Source organism: Varroa destructor, unplaced genomic scaffold, assembly GCF_002443255.2.
Source record: "Varroa destructor unplaced genomic scaffold, Vdes_3.0 BEIS01000003.1, whole genome shotgun sequence".
In the NCBI taxonomy this organism is placed as follows: domain Eukaryota; kingdom Metazoa; phylum Arthropoda; class Arachnida; order Mesostigmata; family Varroidae; genus Varroa; species Varroa destructor.
This window is the reverse complement of record NW_019211456.1, coordinates 25,333,658-25,355,097: the sequence shown is the minus strand read 5'-3', so window position 1 is coordinate 25,355,097 and position 21,440 is coordinate 25,333,658. Positions and strand designations below refer to the sequence as shown.

General features: G+C 43.4%; 1 protein-coding gene and 1 long non-coding RNA gene across 11 annotated transcripts in view; one reads left to right on the top strand and one right to left on the bottom strand.

Moving 5' to 3' along the window:
• The window catches only part of LOC111246829 (uncharacterized), a 108,454-nt gene that overhangs the window by 74,646 nt on the left and 12,368 nt on the right, over positions 1–21,440 (top strand). For all 10 annotated transcript variants that reach the window (XR_002671817.2, XR_015323529.1, XM_086983400.1 and 7 more), the window contains one exon: positions 20,851–20,892. Coding sequence is in view for 8 of the 10 variants with exons in the window: in XM_086983400.1 (XP_086839526.1) it covers positions 20,851–20,892 (42 nt within the window). In the remaining 2 variants the exon portion in view is untranslated. The remainder of the gene's footprint in view (positions 1–20,850; positions 20,893–21,440) is intronic.
• LOC147756718 (uncharacterized) lies at positions 12,271–16,893 on the bottom strand. The gene is made up of 3 exons (XR_015324748.1): positions 16,432–16,893; positions 15,230–15,335; positions 12,271–12,667 (listed from the first exon to the last, which is right to left on the bottom strand). It is a non-coding gene; the product is annotated as an uncharacterized LOC147756718 (long non-coding RNA).

Below are 21,440 nucleotides of genomic sequence, written 5' to 3'. Positions count from 1 at the left end.
GAAAAAATCAAGCCGACAGATTCCGGATCGTTCGTATTTTTAAGAAGGCCTAAATCATAAAGAAGACGTTGTATTCATCGTTTCAAGAACTGAATGAGAGGGGTCCCGTCAAAGAACCGACGAAGATGTTACGACGGAGCATATGATTGAGATGGAGTTTATATCTAAAATGAGTTTTGATATAAGCACACACGAAAATGTCGGAGTGCTCGTTACAACATCTCTCGTAGCTGCCATGCGCTTGTGTAATATGCAGGGGCAACCGGCGAGAGTTTTCTCTTTGACTAAAAAGGCTTCGTCGAGCAGCTTTTCTGTGTTAACGTACTGCTTGCCTCTTTCAGTCCACCTCAGAACATTATACAGAATTTTTTTGAGTCACAGCAGACTGGAAAAGACGATATACGCTCGTGAAGTCGTGAGGAACTCATTGGCTGTATATTTTCGATTTGTCAAGGCGGTCCTGCTGCTGGTGCTTCTGTTGCTTCGTCATTTATCGAAATGTCTTCTGACAAATAAGCAATACAGATCTAGCCTTGTCCGTTGAATAGTTTGGATCAAATCAAAGGAAGTTCTCTTTGTATCCTACACATGCAATAGCCTATGTAGTTCGTAAGATTTTCCGACATTCTATAATGGCTCGTCAGTTTTAATCCACTACCGACGTTCCGAGCTTCTCAAAATAGTCTGGTTTCGACACAGACATGAAGTTAGCGCAGAATGGTAATGTAGTCTGCTACGTTCTACGAAGTTCAAGCACCTACAAAGTTGAATAAATGTTTGACAGAATATTGTCTCTTCGCATGTTACGGCACAATATCTTACTACAAGAAACATGTCTTCATTTGAGTCTCTAGTCTTAGATGATTGGTTATCCAAATAAGCATGAGCAAAAAGCCTCATCTAGCCATAGAAAGTAGTATGTGTTTAATCCCAAAGGTTACCACGATGGCACTTGTCTAACAGGTTGTCAGTTTCATCTAACGGAGATCGCAAATATTTTAAATCAAGTTCGTGGGGGGCATCAATCTATTTGAAACGTTCGTTAGCTTAATATCGATTTGAATTGTCGTTTGGGGTTATTGGTCGGAACCAATTCAGTTCAGGTTCTTTTTCCGCCGCATCTCCATCTAATCTAGTATCCCCCGCCCTAAAACGACGTTATGCATGTCTACGCTGTGGAGAAATGCCATCGGACAAAAGCAATTTAAATACCCCACGCTGCGACTGGGTCGCCGATCAAAACCAAGGGAACAACGCTGAACTACTGCATTGAGTGAACGGCTACCAATGCATGCATAGTATGCGATGTTACCGTACCGCTGCTCATGCCCTTAATATGTGTATGTATAGGTCGCTGCAGGTTCCACCAACACCGGTGCGCGTCAAGAGGAGAGATTATACCTATCACTGTTTCATCCGCCGTGCAAAAATCTGAAGGGCGGATCCGCCTACGTGGGGGTTCCCCAAAAAAAACAGGAGGATTGCCCCAAGAAGAGAAAAGAGGCAAAAAAAAAAACCCACAACGTCCCGTACCGCTCACAGGTGTACCTTTTCGACCACCACATGCTCGATATACCTGCGACTCTCACCTCAGCTACATATATATATATATGTACTCTTATATAGAGCGTTTACGAGTCAAGCGACTGGTATGCAGCGACACATTATGTACAGTCGAATTGAGCCGGCCCTTGGAGATGTTTCGAGACATCGAAGAATTGCAAAAGACCACACCGTACCGAAAATACGTGACGCGGCCTATGTGTGTTCATAAGCATGTCCGTAGATAATCATTCGTACGTTACAAGACATCGGGAAAATCGTAACAACTTCATCATACCATTTGGCTCAATTCTGCTGTTACGCGGTATGACTGTAACTCTGTATGCCCACAGCAGGCGATTTAAATACACAATAAGTATATTGTGCCTGACGAACCAGCTGGGAATTGGCAGCGGCAGCTTGGTAGAACATTATTCGAGACGGTCGAATAGAACTAAGCGGAGCACATTAATCGTCGTCCAAGTATCGTGAGGATTTTTTGAGTCGGTGGAACTATGGGGGAACTGTCCTGGCCATTGGATCAGTGAGATGAAGTAAAGAGTCGCCGAACGAGATCTGTGAAGATTTTCGCACGTTTTTATTGCTGCGGATACCGAACGGTATATAGACATAGGTTTCTACGGCGGACAAAGGGCCGTCTATTGTGTCGGCCGATGGCTGAATCACCGTGCGAGACAGTAAAAAATAAAGAGAAACGGAAATAGCCATTGTTAGGTTTGATTGTTGGGGTCAATACTTATGCATGCCTGTATGAATCATGCGAATATACCCTAGTCAATTCGTCCTGGTCGTCTATAGTCATTATTGGCCATCTCTTTATGCGTTATGTTCCATCATTTGGTAAGAAAATACGGTAGTATAATGCAGCGTCGTTATAAGATGACTACACGTAGGATGTACAACACAAACGGGGTTTAATAGGTACGAAATCAACAACAAACTCAAAGATTCTGATCGAAGGTCAAAGACTTCAGTGATACCTCGAAGAAGCCCAGTTAGACTGAATCTTATATTGTGAACAGGGCGGCAACTCACTAGATCACTATGTATGATGACCACTTCAGCATGAAAGATGTAATATAATGAAGGCAAGTCTTCAGCCAGACTACCATTTCGTGCTACCGAGAGTTCTCTGCTTTGCAGCTATTGTCGGTATTATTATTCGCAGTCATTACTGTAGCTCTGGGTATACCGCTGGGAACGGCAAGGTCATCATTTGACTTCATGTTTGATAGCTGCTCGGAACAGCGTCAGTTTGTCACCAAAAGCCATCGAACGATTGAGACAGATCGTTAGATAGATTGTTCCTTAGAGAGATGAAGACAACGGGGGGAAAGAATAACTACATTCTTTCGAAAACTTCTCTATATACCAGAATCGTATTTGCTGAGAAGAATATTGCCTAAATAGCCGATCTTGTATTCTGTGCTTGAGTTAGATTGACGATAGCGACCCTCCCTCAAAAACCTGGCTTCGGAGAGCATTATATTTCCAGTAGCAAATCTCCGAAAGTCGTCAGCTTGCTGTCTTACCGACTTAGCCTAAACCAACCACCATCCAACCCTTTGTCAATTGCGACTGCCATATATTTTGAATTTTTTCGACCCGCACATGAACACGTAATCGAACATGCGCACTAATCATACGGAACAGATTGGAAAATGAGAATACAAAAGCAGGGGGGTAAATGAGGATACAGCTAAACAGGTGGCCCCTATGATTTGGAAGGCGATCAGGCTCGTCTTGTCAGGACACGGCAAAGCAATCGTTCTTTACTATGGGTAGGGACTATTCATCAACAAGAGCGCAACTCTAAACACTAGTAGTTATTATATACTTCACCTATCGCGAGAGACCGTTGTAAGAGTACAGATGTCACAGGCCACACTGTTTGGCGCTATCCGTTCGGGTTCCTAAACGCCATTCTGTTGCATAACGCGATCAGGTCTAAGCATTGTGACGTTATGCTGAATTGTGTTGCCTTCCTTCCTACACCATTGGCGCGTATAATTGTCTCCCTCTAGCGACCTACGGGACTCCCGCCGTTCTATATGGAAAGATTTGTCATTAATTAGTTTGATACCTGGTTGTGGTGGCGGTGGTGGTGATGATCGTATTTTTTTGCCGGACCTCTCGTACAACCACTGTATGTAAGTTATGACAAAACTGCCGCAACGAGATGAACAACGCTTATAAGGCGGTGCAAAGACGGATCTACTCCTTTGTGATATCGAATCGCTATTGATGACGCTGCTATAGCCGCTATTTTGCTAGCAAATACTGGGTTTGGTGTTAAAATATTTAAAAGCTTCACTTTCACCTCACATTAAGCAAATGGACAGCAGATAGTGAGCTGTAAAGAAGTTCGTTGTCCAAGCTGATGGTGAGGTAGCCTAAGTCCGCTAGGATGACCCAATGTAGACATTTGCTATATCACTGAAGACAGTGGTGCGGTTTCCAACGTTGATTACGACAAAAAGCATAATGGTTATGATAATGATGATGCTCATACTTTTATGGTGGTAAATATGATGTATTATATAATACCTCAACAAAAGTCTCGTCGCAACAACTAAAACAGCCGGCACAAGCCATAAAGAACGTCGTTTCGCGCTAGCCAACGACAACAGCAAATCAGCTTTCATGCATTACATATCGTATTGCTATTATTAGATTGAGTCGTCGCCTAAATCGCTTAACAACAGCCAGCGGTGGCACGGGACGCCCCTTTGCGCGCAGGACATGACCCGATGCCGCTGCTACATCGTGACTTCGTGTGTGGCGATTCGGACATCGGCCGCATTCGAAGGAGGCACAGCGCGTAACCTGCCGTATACGGTGTCTTGGCCTCGTTGGACCACACTACTAGCGCCACCTGTTAACAGACACAATAGCTAGCCAGGACAGAACCGATGTATGTGATTTTCGGCCTGATACCTTTATAACAGTCGTATCCAAGTAGATGCTCTTTGGAAGCTGACGTGAAATTAGGCAGCGGTTCGTCTGACACAGATTTCTTAACTCAGTTCAGATACGCCTTATTCACTTATTATGCATATGCCTCAAGGCTGCATTAGTTTATAGCAATAATGTTCGATAAGAGATAGAAAAGATACGGGCTATTAGGAAACTTGAAAGAGAGTAACCAGTACGATTCATGCATTTGGTAAAAATGCTGGATGCTTAAAATTGCATGCGTCAGTATTATTGTTATCATTTTCAATGAAGTTAGCATTACTTCCATCTAAGTTTTACCGAATAAGAATACACGCTACTTTTATTTGGGGCATCGTAGTCCAGACACGAAACACCATCTGGGAAATTGTGGTGTCCATAATCGTTAACGTTAAATTAGCTCGCCTTGTCGTTATTGTAGACTAAGTCTCCTAACAGTAACAGGGGCAATCGTTCGTTAGCAACTCCGTTACGATTATATTTTTCTGCTTACTAGGTTTTGTCGACAGGCATGCTATTGAACAAAGTACATGACAATTGCTGGACGGAGTAATCGTAAACGGGAACTGCTCGTCACCGCTGTGGTGGGCACCTCTTACGTTTTAATCAAGCTATTGATGGACGAGCAAATATTTTTTTATCGGACTGCTGCGCTTTTTTGGAGAACTTCAACTACAATCCTGAAGCAAGAAGCCCACAGGGTTGTCAATCGCGTCATGCTTTCGGCATTAGGATGCGTTGTATTGGCGCGTATTCGTACGTGTGTATATGCCAGTGCGCGTTTTTGAATCCTCTGGCCGGTACCAAAATGGCTGGAAATAGGCAAAGTTGAATGCTGGCCACTTCTGCCGTGGGGACTAAGTGCTGTTGATTTCCCACATGATCGCGCACGACTGCGCAGAAAACACAACGAACTTTCCGCTTCGACGCCGTTCAATAGCCATTTGCAGGTCCCCCCCTCCCCAGTGCCACGATATTTATAATAAATAGAACGGCATTCGCGCTCGTTACCAACAATAGTTCCACGGACCTTTTCTTCGGAAGAAATGAATATTCAATCGCTGCGATACCTTTTGCCGTCGTTGCTGTCGTGGTGCTTCTTTTTAGATTCGTCTTTGCCGTGTCCGTATCTTCGCTCGTTTGTTCGCTGGATTTGGGTTTACATTCGGTAGCCATCGAAAGCAAATCAAAATTTCTAAAATTATATTCGAGCTGCTGTCCAGTGCTGACGCTGGTGTCACTCAGTGAATGACAGCGTCCTGCTACCGGCGGTGACAATAGCGGCGGGACCGAAAATCGTGGCAACAGTGGCCAAAAAACAGACAAACAGACACAGAATAGTGAAAAAAGGATAGAAAGAAGCAAATAGTCTGGCTAGCTGCTGCGTGCTTGTTTTGCTACCACAATGACTGTGGCTGGCGCCATTGCTCGCTCCATTAGAAACTTTAACTGATGCCCGCACCAATAACTTTTCAAAAGACCACACTCGTTCGTTCCACGCTCAATGCGATCCGCTTCAAAAAGCGGAAAAAAAAAGTAAACAGAAGCCAGCGCCGCTGTTCCTGCCGCCAACGACAGCAGCAGCATCGGACTTTGCTTGCTGTTTCGTCCACCGCGACAACAACTACTTTTGTTGGATGCATAGATCGTTACCAGTTCACGCGGCATTGTCACCACCGATGACGACGAGGTCGACACGGCGTCAAGCCGCAGTACCAGCAGCTTCCGTGCCGTAACCTTTGGCTGAGTTCTGGAGGCTCGGCAACTTCCGGGTGGAGAAAGAAGAACAAAGGGACGTGGGCTGCCATATTATGTTATGGCGAGAACGACAGTTACAACTAGCAGCTGCGTGGACAAGAACGATGGTGGCGTCTTGAAATCTTGAGACAGACGTACAGATGATACATCATGTTAGTTTTCACTACGCACTTGCGGTGTCACGTACTGATAATCGCATGAACAGGGCGACTCATTGACCGATTAAGTCACTACTGGCCAGCTGCGGCAGTCAAGTACCCGCAGCCGAAATCTGCTTAAAGGGATACACGATGTGGCAGTAACAGCGCGAGACGCGGCGGTCGAACGTTAAGTGTAGATAGAGACCATCTAGGAGTGGTCAGCCTTCGTCGTCTACCTTCAGGCAATAGTTTAGATGTCGAAGTAGATGTCACTAGATGAGCAGTGTTGTCCTGCCGGTTTGTCCTCTTCCCGGCTTCGCATCACACGCTCACAGATGATACCCTGTTGTTCCTTATAAATATATATCTGTATATATATGCTCTAGCGTCTGTACAGCAACCATCATTAGCAAGATTTTCTCGTGACGTTCATCATGTGCAGTACTTTACTCATTAAATTTTTCAGTTCCGGAAGATAGCACCCATCGAATGACACGCGCTGTATGCGCCCCGCAACACACATATACGCCCATGGTTACCATTCTTTCTCCAGCGTTCCTCTTATATTGGCCATACATCTTCATTATCCTCACTACATGATGACTTCATGCTTTTATTTCCCAATACACCACAGAGCGTCGGAGGTGACGGTGATGCTACCAGCGGCAGTAGCATCGCCTCTCGGTCGGTTCCTTAACTTGTCTGCGGCCTAGTCACAATCGGTCTTGTTTAGCGCCGGCACTATCTATCGCGTCTTTTTTTTTTTATTGTATTTAACTAGTCAGATCCACAGAGTCAGACAGTTGTAGAATAATTAAATTGTTGCTGCTGTTGCAGCTGCGATGGCAGGAGCCATCGCCACGAGCGAAGCAACCGCGCCCACTGTCCTGTTCCTTCTCTCCTTGTTAGACATCATTTTTTCTTTTGTTTTCCTTGTTTGATTTACTATTTCGGCTTGGTCTCTGTGTCGCCGTCGCGTCTGCATATGGGTATATCACAGAGGGCGCCACCTACTAATGGCCGTAAGCAACCCTCCGATCCAGTATCGCTCCAGGCCAAAGGGCTGGTATCGAAAAGCAATTGGCCTAGCAGCTCTGCTCGTTTGATTCACTCTCGCCTCTTGCAAATGAAATGGACGAACCAACAGCCGCCGAATAATACATAGATATACTTCAGCGCAACGATAAATGAGACGAAAAAAAGAGCGACGAAAGCTTTGATGATGATTGCTGCGGTGACGAAACGATCTCGAGTCGTAGCGCTTCGTCGCCATCATGTGTCGTCTCCGTTATCGCCAGCAGGCGGTTGGTCAGTCGCCATTCCTATAGGCGTACGTTCGGCTGCTCGCTCGCTCGTCGAACGCCAAGAAGATCTGGCTGACAGAGTCGTCCAGATCGACGCTGCTGCTGGTGATATTGAAATTTCTTTTTGCCGCCGTAGTTGAAGCGTTTGCTATTGTCGTTGCCTTTCTATTGATTACAATGTGAGGGAGTAACGGAGAACGCGATAAGTAGCATTTCAATGATACATCACAGCGGAATGTGGTATCTGCATGTCTCGGTATTTATCTGTCCGTTCGGTGATGATACGATGACCTATTCGATGAGTTTACCATAGCTCTCCTTGTTTCTCTTTCTCAATTAATGTTCCGTACTCTCTCTCTCTCTCTCTCTCTTTGCGTCTGCCCCTTTACGTCTATCCGCTAATATCAGTGTGGTCTGAATATCAACGTGTCTCAGATGGTGGTCTCAGACGAATACGCAACGATCTTCTTTTCGGCACTATTTGTATGTTTTGTGTCTTCTATATCTCTGTGCATGTGTGTGTGTGTGTGTGTGTGTGAAATGCGTTTGCGCGAAAGGTTCAAGATGTCGTGCCCCATCGAAAATTTAATTTCGAGGACCAGTGGCGTCCGTCGATCCACGCCGACAACAATGTACATGTCAGGATCGCTGACAGCGGCGTTGCGCATGACAAAGAAAATCCATTAGGAGCCACTAAACAGCGGTCGGGCCAATGTTGGTATTGTCGAATGATCAAACAGAATATTGCCTGTTCACGCCTGTTATATTACGCATCAGGCAGAAATTCTAAGGCGGAAAGAAAGCAAATGAACGAATATAATCTGTCCTTGTCATTATAACACATGCGGTCGGCCATTCCGCGTCGGCTTATTCAACTTTTACGAGTAACGCTACCGGCTTTATGTTCCCATTGGCCGTACCCGTAGGCGACCTAATTTATGCTACGTCCGCGATTCTATTGAGCATAACAATAGGATAATTTTAACTGTAACAGAAGTGCGTCCAGAGTGAATTAGAAAACTAGGCAAAGACAAAAAAGATGAATTTAGTAAATACGAAATCAACTTGTCGTTCTTCACGGTGCCTTTCTGGAGCTACCTTTACCCTCAAATGTAGCTTTCCTAGTGGCATGCTTTCCCATAGAAATTCAATGAGGTATATAGGAAATAGCCGATAGACCAGCAGTCAATCGGAAGCGTAGATAACAGGGATTCACTTTTGGTTACACGGGAAATACCTAGCCGCGTTTGTATAACGGCGAAGTCAGCCAACCAGTGATCAGGCCTCTACGACACTGAACCTCACAATAGATCTCGACAAATATTCGTAGCCGAAGACCTCATTCTTCGCATCGAAATAGCTTTGCTAATGTTACCCTGGCGCTTTTCCTTCTATCAATCTCTTTTAAGAATTGATAAAAACACAATAGACCCGTAAAGACGACGTTGGACACTGCCCGCCCACATATTGTCTTTAGCGTTGAAGGCGCGGCTATGGGGCGTACAGCAACGTTTAGTCTTTCTGTAGCACCATTCTCTTGCCCTCCATAGTTCACGCTGTAGAATAGACAAGCCGTCTGTAGACAGGCCGGACAGATGTGCACGTAGGTTATTAAGCTGGGCTCAGTATTCTAATACCGTCATCATAACGCACTGATGCCGAGAACAGACCTGTTTATCTCTCGTAGGTTATTAACTACAGCATACAACTTGTAAACTACGCAGAGTACAGTTAACGTCGTCATAAATTGTCGATATCTACTATTATTATTACTAAATAAGTATGTTTAGATGTTAACAGAGGTGGCAAGTTTCCATAGACAAACTACTGATTGATTTGACTGTGACAAATCTATCGAGACGGACGATTTACTGCAAAGATCTTTCATTGTGTGCATTTTGACATAAGCGAAAGCGCTCGGCCTACAGAGGTCATGATTAGTCATAAATTCAATGTGTAAGCGTATGAATTGGGCCTCGAATCCTCACCTTTAATAGCCGAAATTGGCTTTGGAAAGCTGACGGCTATGTATTGCGAAATTCTAGTAGGGAAATGTTTACTTCGTTCGACCTCAAAAGCTGTTATTACCTCACCTCAATCTTATTTCCTCTTATCATTACAAATTCGGTTTAGAGGATGCTCAAACATCACCTTCTATAAATGGTATCTCTTTTATTTTAACGCACAAGTTTGCTTTTGATCACGTTCTCTGCTCTTCTGAATTTTTATTTGAAGTTTTTTGCTGGTCGCTAGGTTCGAACAAGAGGTCAAAAAGTACAACACAGGTCAAAATGTAGATGCTATTAAATGTCAGGCAAAATGAACACGAACGATAAGCTTAAAAGGAGCCATTCAGTTGGCCTTAATTTAAAGCCATTAATTAGTAATCACTGCGTTGAGCAACGACGAACAGAGACGTAGAAAAGCAAATTCTAATTGATACATGTTTGAAAGGTATAAGAAATACAACAGCGAATGTCAACCTGGCCGTTTGTTAGTACGAGGACGACAATGTCACTGGTGGTTACAGGAGAGCTCGCGTCAGTGGTAGAAGTCACTATGGTAATGTCTAGCAATTGAAGAACACTACTACACGACTGCGACCCGGGTCTATTGGGAAGTAGGTGGGATCAAAGACAGAACTTAGAAAAAGAGAATGCTTTCCGGGAAGAGTTTTGTTTTGATTCAACTTAACCTGCTTATCTGTCTCGCTCTCTCTCGATTTTACTTCGATCCCGTTAGAAAGTGCAGGAACAATAATAGTTGTAATAGCTACGATAGAACAACTTTTGCTTATTTCAATCAGTGCATCATAGTTTATTGCTATTGTCACACTTGTAAAGGGGTTTGTGTGTTTCTTTTCTCTCTGATCGTTTTAGCATTGCAAAAGTCTCTAGCAATTGCCATTGTGGGCCTGTTGGGGATTGTTTGCACTTTATTTATGTCAATGGTCAATACGGTGTCTTCTTATGCTGTGATATGGTGTTTAAATGGAAACTAAGTACAATAACACTACTCAGATGTTTGTGATTGTTGAAGATAGATTGGCAAACAGTCTTTTTTCCACGCGGAACTTATAGCTGATTTGGTGACGTTTAGCTTTAAATTGGGTCCGGATTTGTTTAATTGGGTTTAGTTAAATGGCTCCTGTTTGTAGTGGAGCCTACTCGGTTGTCATCCTATTGTTCAATGAGGGTACAATTTATTACAGCTTATGATCGTTCTAGAGGTCCGGTTATCTTCATCTCCTCCGTTAGCTTCACCAATTCCTCTTTAAAAGAGTTTATTCGGGACCTAGACGCGGAAAGCGATAAGAGATGAAATAGTAGACAGACTGAAAACCCTAAAAATAGCTGCACAGGCAAACAGAGTGCAGAAGCAACAAAGACACAATAATTATAACTACAGTAGAAGCAGTAACACTCCTGACTCAGCAGTCGATTCTAGTGACAACAGAAAATAGTACCTTATTAGGATATTATCATTATTTTAGGCATAGGCTAGAACCAGCGCTAGCAGACTTCACGCAGCTGAAAGAAAAGCCAGCCACAGATGGACAAACAATAAAGAAAGAAAGAAAGAAAGAAAAACAATCGAGTGATCATCGTTTTCCATCATCCTTCGCTATCGTTATCGCAACTAGCGGTCGGCAGATTTACAGCGCACTAGAACAGCGATACGGCCAGCGCGTCGGCGGAATAACGCAGCGTCTAATAAGTCGATGACGTCTCCGACGCCATGGCAATAACCACAGTTGTACATTTACGTTCATTCCTGTTCTTCATCTCTGCTCATTGCTTTACCACTGTTCAATATGGTAAAAATAAGATCTAATAGAGTTGAATATAGGGGGACTGGAGTTGCATTTAGTGCTGTTTCCTCGGTTTTCATTTAGCAGGATCAGTAACAGCAATAGCGACGTCAATTTGGCCATAACTATCGTTAGCCTAATCACCAGCCACATCAGTATCCGTAATTATCTCGTGATTAATTGCAATGAAGCTCATGCTAACGATACATCAATCAAAATACGTTGGCTTATTTATCTGAAGTGCAAAACTGTGTTAGCTTATTAATTGTTGCTTTTTGAGGCTTCAAAGCCAGAAGCAAGGTGGGTGAGCCAGCTAGTATCTGGGTCCAATGTTTAATAACAGCTCTGCCGGGTGTTTGCAATTTACTTTGATGTAAGGCATCTGATTTCTGTGAAAACTGTTGCCTTTGCACTATTCTACCAGATAAGCGAACGGAATACCATAACTTAACCGAAATCTCTCTACTTCGTAAAAACATCACAAATATATACTATTATAGATTATATACTGGACCACTTTGTTCGACTTTCGTTATTTTATAGGTTGACCTAAGGTTAAGGATTAACTGCAGTCGAAAACGCAAGAACTCATTGATATATCTCTATGCGCGGCGCGTAAATGTTCCCCGACACGTTCGACACACGCGTACGCATATCGGTGCGTGCCGGCAAACACTGATGCATTAACTAAATCGAAACGACTAAAAAGCAATAAATAAAGAACACATAGTTTCAATCGAGATAGCAAATACAATTTACTTTGTAACTTCTGCTGGGGACACTCACGAAGTCCAGAGGTGTCTTCGTAGTTTATGTGCTTATAAAGGCAGCATGGACCACCACCTACACTCCTGACGGCAGCGAAGCTGTTGCCAAATCGTTGCTAAAGTTGAAGGAAATGCGCAAAAGGCCGCTCAGAGATTACGGGAAATCCGATTATAATAATATCTTGCTACTGCTTTTTGGTCTCAATGCTATTGTCTTCCTTGCCGATTACTAGTGGCCCACCTTGGTAGCGTGCGCGAAGCGGATCTTGGCGACATTGTGCGTGACCAACTGCAACAGCGGCCTTGCAGCGGGTGCGTGACAGTAGCGCCATTACAACTAGCGGTCGACATCCGAAAGCTTTAACAAAACTGACAAAAAACAAATGATATTAGTATATAAACCTCAGCTTCTGCGTCACTGTCAAACCCTATAGGAAGACTCCACTGATCGAATCGAATTTATGAAATGATGCGGCTGCCGCAACTATTGCTCTAGCTATAGCCGTCAACCTTGGTGGTCGTTATGGCGCTCGTTGCCTCCGGCAGCAAATGCTAAAGATGAGCGACATAACGGCCGCTCCAGGCTGCGCGTGTTGGCTTCTGTGAGATAATGGCCTTTGCTACTGCTGCCGATGCGAAGACGGAGAGGCGACGTCGAAAGAAAACGTCGGACAGTATCATTGAAAGGACAAGCACGCCATAGGTGGTTCGGTTGATCAACAAATTTCCAAACCAATACAGGCCGTTGAGCCTGAGCATGTTCACTAGCTAGCTCTTCAATGTTTCGTTCGTCTAGCTTGAATCTTTTCTGCTGCTGCACCACTTTAGATGATCCCGAGGCCTTCGAAGGAGATTTTCCTACGCTCTAATTCTGCAAGTGATGCTGTGAACGAGAAGCGAACGCAACGTGCCGATACTGGGCGGCGCATGGAGTGCAAAACCTTTTTCAATTGACCGGCGTCTGCGGCATTAGCGACGATGGCAGCAGTCGCAGTATAGAAATAAACGTAGCTTATATAAAGCTAGACAGTAATAACATAAATGTGAGCGAGAAACTGGTCAGCGTTCCGCTCGACTTGAACGCTTTTTTAGTTTCACCGAACACCGTCGGCCACGTATCTAGCCAACGATTTTTTTGTTAGCGATGAACAGGACGAAAATCAGATCCAAATAGACCTCTGAGGAGATAAAATCTCGCTCACTGATCTGTTCTTTCGATGATTCCCACTCAATTACGTCTAAATATATGGCCACTTCCTCGAGAATAGAAAAACCAAACGAGTCAAGCGATTGTTCCTTAACCGTCTAATTGCTTTTGCGCAATCTATCAGCTCGCTTGGCCAATGATAACCACGTTAATAATGATGATTAATATCGTAACAATGTTATAATTGGGTAACGGCTGTACGAAAAAATAAAGCAAAATGACATGAGAGAGCGAATTAAATAAAAATTAAGGCCGTCCATTCTTTAGTGCCTGTCGCCGCTAAGGGCCGAGACAGTCCTGAAGAATTGCTATCGTGAATAAATCAAAATGTTTAATTAAAAACAAGAAAAAGAAACACACAACGAAGTTAAGACAATTAGTAACAAGCGGCGAAAAAAGCTCGCGACGTGGTCACGCATGGACGATACATTGTGCCAAAGAGGACCTTGCCAATTCTCAAAAATCAAATGCTTCAATTGCGGCCACAGTGGAACGAGCGAATTCTGCTGCTTCTCACGATGTGCCATTCAGTGAAAGCTAATTGAGTAGCATTCGAAGTGAAAATGTCGTCTGAAGATCGAATGGTCAGAGACGAAACAATAAAATACTCTATAGATCGTTTGCTGATTGCAGAGACGGGCGATGGAGGGACCAAACCCAAAATGAAAAAATACGAGGCGTAATAATTGCATCCTGTCTGGTTTGCTTATTGATGAAATTGTTGTCGTATCCAACATTGTATGTGTTGCTATTGTTGTCGTTGTTGCCGCCATTTGATACGTTGAAGGAACTGGATAGACTATGCTTATCCCGGGTACACGGAAAGGTGGTCGGATGTATCTATGAGCTTCTATCTATACGTTATAATATTAACTAAATACATTATATAATATGTATGGACGTTACATCCACGTCAGTTGTCGCCTACGATCGAGCGACGCCAGCAATCGAGTTGCGGAGCGGCAACAATGATAGCTTTAAAGCTATACAAGGGGTGAACACGATATAAGCTATGTCTATGGGAAAAAAGAAATAAAGGCCGAGGCTCAATTCCATGTTGTAGCGCTATAAAGACTTCGCTACCATAGACGGTCTTAAAAGAAACTAATCTTATTTCTACCGTAGCACTAAGTACCATGGAGCCGATTGCAGGAAAAAAAAAAAAAGAAATTTGAGGCGACATCTTTTATGGATTTTTGTTTATTGAGCAACACTTGTCATGGTATTGATGATAAAAGCGTGCTACTGAAACCAAGACTAGTTCGGATTAATATACCGAACATTGTAAACCTCTGTCGGGCTCTCATTGACTTCAGTCCAATTTCGCATATTTGACACATGGTGAGACCTGTTGGACTGCTTTTAGGATAAGAATAATTATAATTAGTAGAGGGGAAAAGGTACCTTTATATTACCTGCAAAAAAAAAGTGTGTATTTCCACTATATCCATTTTCAAACTAAGCTTTAATCGTACTTCATTTCTACGGCTTCTATGAAAGCGATGATACGCGACCATTATTGTTTGCGGTCTAGACCACCAACGCTAATTTTGTTGTGCTTCAATAACAGCAAATATGATAACCTTCACTTACCTTCTGATCGAAAACTCTTCTCCTTAATTACAAGGTGTTACCCCTTGTACCTACCCCCACCCCTGATGTGTAACACCGCTGTAGGCAGCAATCTTTATTCGTCAATACATCGCGTCGCAGTGAAGGCTTACCGTCCCGAAAGTTTGTTTGAACTTGAAGAATAATGGTGACGATGATTCTAGTGAAGTGGAAGCAGAAACATCCGTGCTTAATGTCAACGTGTATTCCATAGACTCCCTAAAGCCAAACAAAGAAAACAAAAAAGTTGACAGGTCAGTTGGTTGCAATTGGCATCCAGCAGCTGTTTACATTGAGTTGATGTTAGAGAAGACGTTGGCACAACAAAGAGCCCGAAAACAAAAGCTAAACTGAAAGATCACACAAGGATATGCAAAGAATAACCTACATTACGCTGGATAGCAAAAGTCGAAGGAAAAAGACGAGGATGAAGGAGGCACACGGCAAGCGGTGCGCGTCGACCTACTCGGTCTCCAGAGAAAACAGAAATCGTTACAGAAACTATAGTAACAACGGAGGCAATACGGGCTTCAGCGAAATAAATGACCCATTTTGAAAAGGACACCCGTTCGAGGTCCTATTTCTATCTAACAAGGCAGCGAAGACGAAAACTGCGCCATTGAATGAATAATGGTATAAACTAGGCGAAGACAACTGTATTTCTATTGTGTGACATTGAGCGTAATGTTCGCGAGAGATCTGAAAATCTCAAAATTCCCTCCGGCAAAGATAACGTTATTGTTTACTGCGCGAGACAGTGTACGTGTACAAAGTGCGTCCCTTTCACATACGTTACTAATAATTGCCCTTATTCAATTAGTGCTAGAGTTAACACTGGGTACGACAGATTCGTGCAAGATCCAGGCTTAATATTTAATGCAGGTATGGTACTCAGGTAAATAGATTAGCTTTATCAGTGTGTCCGAAGTCTTAACGAAGGGTAGGAAACAGGAAAAAAATATAGGGGGTCAATTCGTTTTTATTGGCTTGAAATAATGAAGCGTTCAGTGATCGCATATTTACATGACCAGATGCTACAAGCTATAACGAAACGGCTATAGAAAATTCCTAAAACCTGTTATAATCCACTAATATATAGAACGTCGGGCTTTATGTAGCTCCGTCGTGGCATGAACAATAATAGTAACAAAGCAGTAAATAGTTTTATCTGTATTTGCTCACTTCTACTTTTACTAGATCAGGCATGCTCACTATCAGTACGACATGAATGTTTCTCGTAGAAAATCTGTATCATAACCTCCTAGTATCACACGTATATCTTATCGCCAGAAAGCTAAGGAACTCAGTAACTCACTCGCTGTGTTATCCATGAAACTTCACTTAAACACTGAGGCGATGAAGACAATCAAATTTTTTTTGACGATTCATCCTGGTAAAGTTGCTGTTGCTTTTTCCCATAGAGGGGCACATAGGAAGCGTGAATATCCTATGACACGCACTGGCATTTGCCTAAAATGTCACCGTTGTTACATGCGTATCGAGTAGGCATTCTGGTTCAGCCATCGCACCTTCTCCCACGCGGTGCGCGTCATTATGCAACGTCGCTCATGTGTAAACCGTACTATCAGCAACCCGACGTGCTAGAAGACATATCATTGTTCGTCGTCCCCTGTGGCGACAGCAGCTATTTCGATAACGACGCCGTTCATCGTTGCTTTATAATTACAGAAACTCGTTCACCCTGTCTTCATCTCGAGACAGCTTTACTATCGGGTGATGCATGCAAGCATGACTTCGTATTTTTTGAATGAAGTGTCTTTCCTCAACAGGCCTCCGGCTTCCCGTAAAGATGATGGAGCAGAGCAAGAAAATAACATAGATCCAGCTATTATAGATAAAGAAGAAGAAATCTCCAGGCAAACATCTCTGAGGGCTGCCCTATTAATGATGTCCCTTATGCCACACTTGTTATTGCCGTTCTTATGCTGCTGCTGCTGCTAATGCTGTTACTATGGTTTGTTGCTGTCGCTATAATCTTGCACGTAAGAACCCCTGTGGGTATATGACGTGAACGTCAACACGACGTGCACGTCGCCACAGCAAAACTTCTCCAAAAGTCGTATCTTCATTCGTAGCCTAGCTCCCACGCCGTCGCCACGCTCCAAAGAACGTCAAAAGAAAATCCCCAATGGGTGCGTTGAACTTGGCGCAACGCTACCATGTCGCTCTGCCGTGGCGGCCCTCTTAGCCGCGGACTTATCACTGCTTTGAGCCCGATCCTCGACGTTCGCGCTAGCGCAGACATCGACAACGAGGAAAAACACTAAAGCGTGTCAATTACCATTCTATAGCAACACAGCTTGTCAAGGCACCCGTATATTTGCATTGGCTGAGGTGTCTAGAACCTATTTTGTTTGTTCCAACCGTAACCACCGGTACTTGCACCTCGTTGATTCAATGACGCCCGCCATTCAACAAAACTGTAGGTTTCGTGACCATTTTAGCGAAATTGTGCGGTGCGTTTGCTCCCCTAATATTTTCCTTATCTCAGTAACCTCTTCAGTAACCATCGACCGACGAGGATTCGTTTCTATGGCCAAAAAGCTTAGCGTTTTTTTGCTGTTGACCACCCATTGTTGTTGCCGGTAGAAACGCTAAGAAGTTAAAAACGATACTCGTTGGAATCTGCAGCCCACTATATATATACACGTCCATGAGGTTGTTATTGCCACTTAGCCAGTGAAATGTTTTCTGTATCGAGGAAACGCAATGAAGACGCCTAAACGAGGCGAAACGACTCGAACGACGAAGACTAACTTAGTAGCGTTAGTATGCTAGCGTAAATGAAAGATTGATGAAAGTAGAGAAGCAAAAAACGATCTACGAGGCCCGCTGTGGGTCCCTTTCCGGTAGCAGAAAAATTTTGCCGGTAATTGTCGGGTGGAACACGGATTAGACTGATAATTTGCGCATTGTCAGTGTGCTTCTGCACATTTATTAAGTCTGTTTTCCTATGAGGGATGATGTGGAAGCGCCTGGACACAGATGCTGTGCGGTTCCCATATCATGGCAAGCCTCGCGGTCAAAGGAAAGGAAATAGGTAGACTGGGCCAGTTAGCTCAAACCAATGTTAGAGGCAGCAGTACATAGGACGAATAGAGAGCGACCAATAGTAAACAACAGAACACAGAAAAAGAAGGAACACCCTTTTCCGCCGTTAACTAGTTAGCTACAAAGAAAATCATAAACGCAGAGTGTAGGATATAATACTTTTTCAGATTATATAAGCGATTCATAGACACGCATAGCATAACATGGCATTGCATTGCGTCTTATGTGTTAAGTGGACCTCGTACTATCGGTACACAAAGTATCAATTGTTTCTTCGTTATTTACAGCCTATGAAGCGTACAAACAGAGTAGAATCATTAAAAGAGCAAAATCCGAGCGTGTACACAGTTAGGGAAGATTTTTTAATGGAGGCAAAAAGAGAAATTTCTTCATTCGACAAACACAAACATACATACGCACATATACACGCAGAAACACACGAGAAGTCGCCCTCCTGTACGCCTCTGTGTTTTTATCAGGCTTGTTTTCTGGTTCTTCTGGGCCACTTGTCTGCAATTCGCATCATTTATAATGGCATACGTGTGTTCGTTAAAGGAGGGGTTGATGGAATATCCCCACGAGACAGCGATGACAATGCGACTACCAGTACCATTTCTTACTTCCACCATCGCTACGGAGTTCCTCTAGGACGCTACGGCAATTTTCCAGGTGACGGCAGCGTAGTGACCGTCACCAATCGACCGTGGAGTCCACGGCCACCAATGTCTGACGCCAAGAAAAACGAGCCGTGAACGGAAGATCAATAGAAAACGTCTATGATAACAATCGCGGGAGAATAAAGGAGATCATCCTCGGAACGACCTCACCATAATGAGATCGCGTGCGGGCGCTGGAGTTGACAGCAATTCGTTCAACTGACGATCAGATGTTGTCGGCTTGATACGCCGCTGTGTCTCTCATCCATGCATTTTTCAGTCCGTCTGAAGCAGCCTCAGGCTGCTAAGATATTGGTCTCCTTTTTCGTTTTGGCACGTTCTCTTTCTTTATCGTATCCACTCCATCGTTAGTCCGACTACAGTGATTTGCCGACAGGAACTGCACCGAAAGAGTGTAGTATTCATAGACGAGAAAGGAACAAAGCAAAAAAAAGAGGGACTCTTTTCACACTCGGACAAGTCAAAAGCTTGGACAAACTTAAAACGATCCTTGTTCCCTGCGTGACTTGTCGAGCTGAAGCTTCGCGCGTAATGGTCCAGTAATATTATCACATACTCCCACAAAGGATATTCGACACTCATACTAAGACTAATAGCAACGCCAACGGTATTGAAAACGGCCGGTGGCAAACGAGACGATGCTAAGGTAGAGGCTTGATGCCATAGCAAGAGAATAGATGTGACACGGTTCCTGTTTACTGCGTAAAAACTACTGCTATGAGTAGCAAAGGATAGAGATTAGATGACGCTGTTGATGGCAAGGTTGTCATTGACGTGGATGACAGGGTCAGGGTTTGTCTAATTCCCGTTGACTTTGCTTCAATGCACATCGTCAAATCCAGTGTAGTCTCGCTTTTTTGATGTCTGTTTCGATCATATCATAAAGAAAAGCCTTTCGCCTCTTTCTGATGTTCGTTGATCAGAAAATGACCAAATGGTGGAAACATTTAGCCGACCGCAGGAAGGAGCGATTGTCGCCATACAAGGAATACGCAGGGACACGACCTCGTTGTAGCATGTTACGTTGTACCTGTGTCTGCTTTAGCGGACTGGTGCTCATTAGTCCTGGGCCAGCAAATGTTTGGTGAAAACAGGTTGGTTAAGAAGAACACTGTATAACACATTGACAAATACGAAAGGCAGTTGGGTCGACGACATAGAAACCTGGTTCGCCCACGTGACAATCACATATGTACAATGGACTAGCGCGCTCTTTCGAAAAGATTCTTCGGCGTCATTTGATGATACCCTCGACAAAACGATGTCTGAGACGGATGGGAGTTTCCATCTAAGCGCTTCCTGCAAATTGTACCGTCCGCCTTAAAATCTGTGGACTATAGGCGATTATAAACTATATATTCGGGGGCACTAAACAGTCGGCGGACTGTTGCGGAAACTGTGGCGGAACGACGCAGCGTCACAAAAGCCAAAATTTTAGGAGTAAAAAAAAACCTAATATATTCATTAATTTACATTGTTGTTTATTAAAATCTGTTAATTCTTTAACAGTGGGTAGCTTTTCAATGTAGCAATGATATTACACTGTAAATGATGTAACGGTGTACATATAATAAATATCAATACAAGCTGTTATTTTTAATACAGATTATTGCTGTACACTGTGTCTTCATGGAATATTGCCACTAAACTAAAGAACATACATAGAGCCTTTTCAAGATAAACTTTGACTGGGAAAAGGGAAAAGAAGCTACTTGGATTTTTGTGATCTACTCGTGTAATACAGTCCACTAAATACGTATAAAAGTATTATTCATCCTTTAAAAAAAGCTGGATGATACATTTGCGAAAACTATAGATTATAGAGTTATGTTAGATTGCTATGGATGACATGAAATAGAAGAAGGATCTTCGTGTCCGTACACAGACACGCGTGACTTAAACGCACAAGGTCGCTTCATTTTTTTGTTTTCATCTTCACTACGCATTTCATTAACGTTACGTATCTCGTATTGTTCCTATTGCAGATGATCTTACCCTCCAATCACGTGATCACTGACGAAAAGAAGGTTGGTATAACAATCGCTTATATAACAACCCATACACAAGTAGTGTATACAAATAATCAAAAATGAAGTTAATATAGTAAGTGAGCGAGTGAAATTATTTTGTCTAAATTTGATGGGCTCTCACTCACATGCATAGTAATCCAACGAGTTCAGATCTGGGCTGGCCAGCGGTCATACGAAGCCAGAATATGCTTGTACTTTCAAATAGCCAAATCAGCCAACCCTGAACTAACGGCTTGTGTGAGCCGGTGCATTATTTTGTTGAAGGACGTATGGCCTTTCGCTACACAGTTTATTTATCCACGATTGCCCTAGAGAACGTAAGACATGCTAATAAGCTTCTTTAGTGGTGGATTCGCCTTTCTGGAGGAAGTACGGTGGCGTGAATTCTGCTGGACATTACCGTTAGAACATGAACTTTGCCCGAATATTTATTCCTGCTCAGAATGAGCTCATTCTCAGGATTGTAAGAGGGGCAATTTTTGTTTCGATGACAAAAGAAGTCTCGTCAGAAGACAAGCTGCCGCTTCGTTCTTGAGAAGGTTAAT